The sequence below is a fragment of the Gekko japonicus genome, unplaced genomic scaffold (genome assembly GCF_001447785.1).
Source record: "Gekko japonicus isolate JY-2015 unplaced genomic scaffold, Gekko_japonicus_V1.1 scaffold1994, whole genome shotgun sequence".
Classification (NCBI taxonomy): Eukaryota; Metazoa; Chordata; class Lepidosauria; order Squamata; family Gekkonidae; genus Gekko; species Gekko japonicus.
In genome coordinates, this window is record NW_015163661.1 from 46,993 (window position 1) to 55,031 (window position 8,039).

General features: G+C 51.4%; 1 protein-coding gene across 1 annotated transcript in view; it reads left to right on the forward strand.

Annotated features, from left to right (window-relative positions):
- EIF2B5 (eukaryotic translation initiation factor 2B subunit epsilon) overlaps positions 1-8,039 on the forward strand; it is a 55,411-nt gene that overhangs the window by 40,951 nt on the left and 6,421 nt on the right. Inside the window, exon 14 of the mRNA XM_015407728.1 lies at positions 5,934-6,059. Coding sequence (XP_015263214.1) covers positions 5,934-6,059 — 126 coding nt within the window. The remainder of the gene's footprint in view (positions 1-5,933; positions 6,060-8,039) is intronic.

Genomic DNA, 8,039 nt, shown 5'->3' on the forward strand with positions numbered 1-8,039 from the left:
CAGGATGCTGGACTAGATGGACCGCTGGTCTGATCCAGCAGGGCTCTTGTGATGTTCTTATGAAGGCCTCGACCTCTCTGCCCTGTTGTTAGCCCTCCAGAGGAACTGGCTGGCCTCTGTGTGAGGCAGGATGCTGGACTAGATGGACCGCTGGTCTGATCCAGCAGGGCTCTTGTGATGTTCTTATGAAGGCCTCGACCTCTCTGCCCTGTTGTTAGCCCTCCAGAGGAACTGGCTGGCCTCTGTGTGAGGCAGGATGCTGGACTAGATGGACCGCTGGTCTGATCCAGCAGGGCTCTTGTGATGTTCTTACGAAGGCCTCGGCCTCTCTGCCCTGTTGTTAGCCCTGCAGAGGAACTGGTTGGCCACTGTGAGAGACAGGATGCAGGACTAGAGGGACCACTGATCTGATCCAGCAGGGCTCTTCTTATGTTCTGATACTATTTAATTTATTCATCAATCCGAATAAAGCAGCTTCTTTTAGGAAAGGGCCATGTCTCAGTCGAAGAGCCTCTGCTTTGCCTACAATCCCTGGCTTCTCCAGTTAAAGGAACCAGGTATCAGACATGGAATTCCTTTGCCTGAGCCTCTGGAGATCCATCGCCAGTCTTAATAGCCAATAGAAGAAGTTGGGAAGAAGAGATTGGATTCATACCCCGCCCTTCACTACCCGAAGGAGTCTCAGAGCAGCTCATAGTCTCCTTTCCCTTCCCCTCCCCACGACAGGCACCCTGTGAGGTAGGTGGAGATGAGAGAGCTCTCGACAGAAGCTGCTCTTGAGAGAACAGCTCTGCAAGAACTCGTGACTGACCCAAGGTCACACCAGCAGCTGCACGTGCCGGAGTGGGGAATCAAACCCGGTTCTCCCGGATTGGAGTCTGTGCTCCTAACCACTACACCAAACTGACCCCTGCGGGACAAATGGGCTGATTCAGTGTAAGGCAGCGTCTTGTGAGGGGCAGTTTGAATGTCAAGTCATAGGGTTACGCTCTGGCGACTGCACCAGACGGTCCGTCCAAGAGTCAGCCCTTCATCAGCTTCTTGAGAGCGCAGGTTTCGTTCGCATCCGTTTGCTTTTTCATCCCCGTCAGATTCCTGAGCTGTTGTTTGGCCCTCGCTGGCCTTGGAAGAGAGCTGCCGTCTGGCTCTTGTTTATTTGGCTTCCTTCGAAAATCCCCAAGGAAGACGGTTGCTCATCTTCTTTAGACGTCTCACGATGCACGGGGTGTGTGTTTGTGTGTGTCTTGGCCGTTTATAATCCCAGCCCGGGGATGTGTGTGGGATGGGCCAATATTATCTGCAAAGACCATAAAGCTCTTATTTAGAAGTCCAAATAGCCTTCAGCTTGGAGGGGGGAAATATGTAAGGATGCTTGAAGAAGAAGACGAGTTGGTTTCTATACCCCGCTTTTCTCTACCCGAGGGAGTCTCAGAGCGGCTTACAATCTCCTTTCCCTCCCCCTCCCCACAACAGACACCTCGTCAGGCAGGTGGGGCTGAGAGAGCTCTGAGAGAACTTGTGACTGACCCAAGGTCCCCCAGCTGGCTTCATGCAAAAGACTGGGGAATCAAACCTGGTTCTCCCAGATTAGAGTCCGCCGCTCTTCATTACTGCACCGTGCCGACTCTAGGGTTGTAGCTGGTTACAATTGCCTTCCCTTCCTCTCCCTGCAACAGGCACCTTGTGAGGCAGATGGGGCTGAGGGAGTTTTGAAAGAACCGTGACTGGTCCAGGGTCACCCAGCAGGATTCATGTGGGGAGGAGTGGGGAATCAACCCGGTTCTCCTGGTTAGAGTCCTCAGCTCTTAACCCCTATATGACACTACCAGTTTGGTGTAGCGGTTAAGAGTGGTGGACTCTAATCTGGGAGAACCAGATTTGAATTCCCCATGCCTCCACATGCAGCTGCAGGTGTGACCTTGGGTCAGTTACAGTCCTTTCAGAGCTGTTCTCTCAAGAGCAGTCCTCGAAAGAGCTGGAATCATAGAATGTTAGAGTTGGAAGGGACCTTGCAGGTCATCTAGTCCAACCCCCTGCGCTCTGCAGGAGCACAGCCGAAAGAGAGCCCCACATACCTACAACGTACCCGAAAGATGGTCATCCAGCCTCCGCTTGGAAACGCCCAGCGAAGGAGCATCCACCACCTCCCGAGGCAGTCTGTTCCACTGCTCAACCACTCTTACAGTTAGGAAGTCTCTCCTGATATTTAGCCGGTAACGACTCCCTTGTCACTTCCACCCATTAGCTCTAGTCTTGCAATCCAGAGCAAGAGATAAGAGATCTGCTCCATCTTCTACATGACAGCCCTTCAGATACTTGAAGACTGCAATCGTGTCCCCTCTAAGCCTTCTCTTTCCCAGGTTAAACAGACCCAACTCTTTCAGCCTTTCCTCGTAAGACTTGGATCCCAACCCTCTCACCATCCTGGTTGCCCTCTCCTGAACACGCTCGAGCTTGTCAACATCCTTCCTAAAATGGGGTGCCCAAAACTGGACACAGGACTCCAGGTGGGGCCTGAGGCCAGGTGAGGCTCTCTCAGCCCCACCCATCTCTCAGGGTGTCTGTCGTGGGGAGGGGAAGGGAAGGAGGTTGTAAGCCTCTTTGAGACGCCGAGTGAAAGGTGGGGGTATAAATCCAATTTTTCTTCTTCTTCCTCCTCCTCCTCTTCCACCATCTTCCAATAGCACTCAGGGCTGCAGGAAACTCTTCTTCTTGGTTCACTTGATAAGCCCAATGAATGTATTGTGTTTGTACGGTGGCAGAAAAGCAGCCAGAAGGGAGACTGGCTCCCCCCCCCCCCCCCGGACTCCTGATCTTTTATGATGTGGTTGAGAATGTCTCATAGGGAGCTCTTCAGGAGAGGTCATGTAGAGCTCAGTGGCGTGTTGCATGAGCGGTAGGTGCGGAAAAATGTACTCCTATTGTGCAGAGGCGAGATGCGTTCTCAGGAAAACAGTGGTCAGTGGATTTGTTTCATTTTCTGGCCCCCGTCTGGTGTCGTGGTTAAGTGCGCGGACTCTAATTTGGGAGAACCGGGTTTGATTCCCCGCTCCGACACGTGCAGCTGCTGGATGACCTTGGGCCAGTCACAGGTTCTCTCAGAACGCTCTCAGCCCCACCTGCCACACAAGGTGACTGTTGTGGGGAGAGCCCCCGTCTGGTGTAGTGGTTAAGTGTGCGGACTCTAATCTGGGAGAACCAGGTTTGATTCCCCACTCCGACACGTGCAGCTGCTGGATGACCTTGGGCAAGCCATAGTTCTGTCAGAGCTGTTCTCTCAAGGATAGCTCTGGAAAGAGGTCTCAGCCCCACCTACCTCCCTGGGTGTCTGTTGTGGGGAGGGGAAGGGAAAGGAGTTTTTAAGCCGCTCTGAGACTTCGAGTGAAGGGCGGGGGATAAATCCAGTCTCTTCTCTTCTTCTAAAAACTGTGCAACGGCATACTTGAATAGATGTTAAAATATCAGACAGGCAGATAAGAGCCTCAGGTACGGAGTGCTTAAGCTTTGGGGAAACTCCGATGCTTCTCTCGGAGACCCAGCGTGGTGTAGCAGTTCAGAGCGGCGGAGGGCGATCTGGAGAGCCGTGTTCAAGTCCCCACTCCTCCTCCACACAAGGCAAGTCGGGTGACCTTGGGCCAGTCACTGTTCTCTCAGGACTCTCTCGGCCCCACCTACCTCACAAGGCGCCTGTTTTGGAGAGCGGAAGGGAAAGGCAATTGTCAGCCGCTTTGATAGGGCAACAGGATGCCTTTTAGAACAAGTGTATTTTTTAAAAAAAAAAATAGTTTGTTGTGTACGTGAAGCTTCCCTTCAGTAGAAGAAGAAGAGGAGAAGAGTTTGGATTTATCCCCTGCCCTTGACTTGGAGTCTCAGAGCGGCTTACAAACTCCTTTCCCTGCCCCTCCCCACAACAGACACCCTGTGAGGTAGGCGGGGCCGAGAGAGCTCTCCCAAGAACTGCTCTTTCAAGGACAGCTCCGACAGAACTATGGCTTGCCCAAGGTCATCCGCCAGCTGTGAGTAGAGGAGTGGGGACTGAACCTTCCCGTCCCTCAGCCTTTCCTCACAGGACTTCTTGGTCTCCGATCATCCTCATTGCTCTCCTCTGCACCCACTCCATTCCGCCCACCTCCATTTTGAAGCGAGGCCTTCACTTTATGCTGAAGGGTTTCAGTACGTTCTTCTGTGTTCGTTTTGAAGCCTTAAATTGCTTTTCTTTTGTCCTGTGCATGCCTTGGATGTTAACAGAAGCAGTGTTCCCTCTAAGCTGAGTTAATGTGAGCTAGCCCATAGTTTTTTAGCCTCTGGCTCACACATTTTTGTCTTAGCTCAGGAAGGAGGGCTCCAGAGCGAACTGATTTATGCAGCAGCCAAATCGCTTGCTCACCACTTTAATGCCAGTAGCTCACAAAATAGAATTTTGGCTCAAAAGACTTAGGGGGAGCATTGAACAGAAGTATAATTCACGGCTGAGGAAAAATGAGAAAAGCCTTTTTGGTTAGCTTCTTCCAAACTGGGATGACTGCCTCGGACTCAGATGTTTTCCCTGTGGAGGGTGCTGCCTGGAAGCTTCGTGTTCGTTTGTGTGTGTGTGTGTGTGTGTGTGTGTGTGTGTGTGAGAGAGAGAGAGAGAGAGAGAGAGAACGAGAACGCGAACGAAAGAAACCTGGGGGGAAATCGAGAGATTTCATATAGAACAAACCGTCCCAGTTTCTCAAATAAAAATCCATGGTTTATGCTGGGCTGGCCAAAAACATCCGTTCGTATTTGAGCTTATGCAATAAACAGATCGCCCTGCTGTAACGTCAAGGTAACTTCAAAAGGTAAATAAAGGGTAAACATTTCCCTTGCTCGAAAGTTAGTCGAATCCAATTCCAGGGGCCGTGCTCACCTCAGTTTCCAAGCTGAAGAGCCAGCGTTTTCTGAAGACATTTCCGTGGTCATGTGGCCGGCATGACTAAACGCCGAGGCGCACGGTACGTGGTGCTCAGAGGTTAAGATGCTGAGCTGCAGACCGGAAGGTCGGCAGCTCGGCAGTTCAAGACCCGAGTGTGCCGCGTGGCGGAGGGAGCTCCCATCTCTGGCCCCGGCTCTTGCCAACCTAGCAGTTCGAAAGCAAGAAATTGCAAGTAGATAAATAGGTACCGCTTCGGTGGGAAGGTAACAGCATTCCGTGCGCCTCAGCGTCTAGTCGTGCCGGCCACATGACCACGGAAACATCTTCGGACAGCGCTGGCCCTTCGGCTTGGAAACGGAGATGAGCACCGCCCCCTAGAGTCGGATTCGACTGGCTTTTGAGCAAGGGACACCTTTACCTTTACTAATTTCAAAAAGGAGACTGCTAAAACGGAAAAACAATTGAATTCTCATGGAGCCTTTTTATAATGTATCGGGTCACTAGCAAAGAACTTTCTTTCCTTTCTTTTGGTTATTACCTCAGTCTCCAGTGTATAACCTGATAGGCGTTCTTGTGGAAGAACATTTTTTTTTGGGGGGGGGGGGGGAGGTTTCTGCAGGTTTCCCTTCCAGCTAGAGCGGTGTGCAAATTGGTACAGTACCACCAGGTCCACGAGAGACCTGCGTGGTCAAAGCGGATGTCGTCATTCACCGCCAAGCCTTCAGAGAGAAGCCAAGCTGGGGCCCGGATGGACTGTGGGTTTGAGCGTATTATCAAATGTGTCCCTGTGTTACTCTGCCAAGAAAGTTCCAACTTCTTGGCTACTCATATTACTTTCTCAGGAAGGGACCTGGCTGTTCTTCCGCAACCTAAATGCATAAACAGTTTAATCTTTGAAACGTTTTCCAGTAATTCAACAATGTCAAAGTCGGGAGCTGCTGCCAACACATCTGGAATCAAAACGGATGTGTAACGAGATATATATTTCATTACATTTCCCCCTTGGTTCTTTTCTCTCCTCTCCCACTCTCCGCAGTTACTGAAAACCTGGGCTCCGCTCTTCAAGAACTACATTAAGCGGGCGTCGGACCACTTGGACGCCCTGCGAGCCATCGAGGAGTTCTTCCTGGAGCACGAGAGCCTGTCCATGTCTATGGCCAAAGTAAGCTTGACAGTTGGAACGACGTACGTTTCCACCACAGCTTTAGACATCTGGTCGGATCGTGGCTGTAACGGTGCAAGGTTTTCTTCCGTACTGGGAAGGGGAAATGTTCACGTGCCTGTCGGCTGGAACTTAATAAGAAACTTATTTTTGCCAACTAGACCTGAGTCCGGTAGCACCTGAGAGACCAACACGATTTTCGGGGTATTCGCTTTTGAGAGTCAAAGCTCCCTTCGTCGGATACCGAGCATTGAGTCTCAGAAACTTATACCTTGAAAATCTTGTTGGTCTCTAAGAAGAAGAGGAGGAGGAGGAGGAAGAGGAGGAGGAGGAGGAGATTGGATTTATATCCTGCTCTTCACTACGCGAAGGAGTCCCAGAGTGGCTTACCATCTCCTTTCCCTTCCCCACCCCACAACAGACACCCTGTGAGGTAGGAGTGGCTGAGAGAGCTCTGAGAGAACTATCCTTGAGAGAACAGCTCTGAGAGAACTTGTGACTGACCCAAGGTCACACCAGCAGCTGCATGTGGGAGAGTGGGGAACCAAACCCAGTTCTCCCATATTAGAGTCCGCGCTCCTATCCACTCCACCAAACTGGCTCTTTTGAGGACTGCTCTTGAGAGAACAGCTGAGAGAACTTGTGACTGACCCAAGGTCACACCAGCACCTGCATGTGGAGGAGTGGGGAATCAAACCCGGTTCTAGAGTCCGCGCTCCTAACCACTGCACCAAACTGGCTCTTTCGAGGACTGCTCTTGAGAGAACAGCTCTGAGAGAACTTGTGACTGACTCAAGGTCACAGCAGCAGCTGTATGTGGAGGAGTGGGGAACCAAACCCGGTTCTCCCAGATTAGAGTCCGCGCTCCTATCCACTGCACCAAACTGGCTCTTTCGAGGACTGCTCCTGAGAGAACAGCTCTGAGAGAACTTGTGACTGACCCCAGGTCACCCCAGCAGCTGCATGTGCAGGAGTGGGTAATCAAACCCGGTTCTCCCAGATTAGAGTCCGCGCTCCTAACCACTACACCAAACTGGTGCCACTGGACTCGAATCTAGCTGTCTCGCCGCAGACCGACACGGCCGTATTCCTGCCATTCATCGTTAGGGATTTGTTACACACAGAAGATTCTGGGTGTGTTTCGTCACTAGTCTTGAGCGCTCTCGGAAGGGTTTGATTGCGAATTAACACAACAGACTTCCCAATCCCTACCTCCGGTGGCAAGAAAGTACTAATTCTGAGATCCCGTCACAAACCAGAAAGCAAGCTGTGTGCAGTTTCTGGTCCAAAAGGACATAGCAGAGCTGGAAGAAGAACAGAGGAGAGGCGACCGAGATCATCAGGGAGTTGGAGCACTTTCCCTAGGAGAAAAGGCTGAAGAGTCCGGGATTTTTCCGTTTAGAGGCAACTACGGGGTGGGGGGACATGCTAGAGGTTTATAGAATTATGCATCGGGTGGGGAGAGTTGACGAAGAGAAATCCCCCCCCCCAAAAAAAAAAGATTAGAACTCGAGGGCAGCCTGTGAGGCTGATGGGCAGGAGGTTCAGGATGGACAAGAGGAAATAGTTCTTTACACAGAGAGTGATGGAAATGCGGGATTCGTTGCCAGAGGGTCTCGTGATGGCCAGAGGAAGAAGTAGCATTCAAAGGAGATTAGGTAGATTCATAAAGGATATCTGTCAATGGCTACCAGCCATGGTGACTGAGGGGGGACCTCCACATTCAGAGGCACTAAGCCTCTGAATCCCAGAGCCAAGAGGCAACATCAGGGGAAGGCCTCGGCCTCTCTGCCCTGTTGTTGGCCCTCTAGAGGAACTGGTTGGCCACTGTGTGAAGCAGGATGCTGGACAGGATGGACCACTGGTCTGATCCAGCAGGGCTCTTTTGTTCTTATGCTGTAATGCCAGCAGCCATCTTAGAGGGGGAAATAGAAAAGGATTCCAGGAGGAGTAGGCAAATTTCTTGCATGTGTACACTCA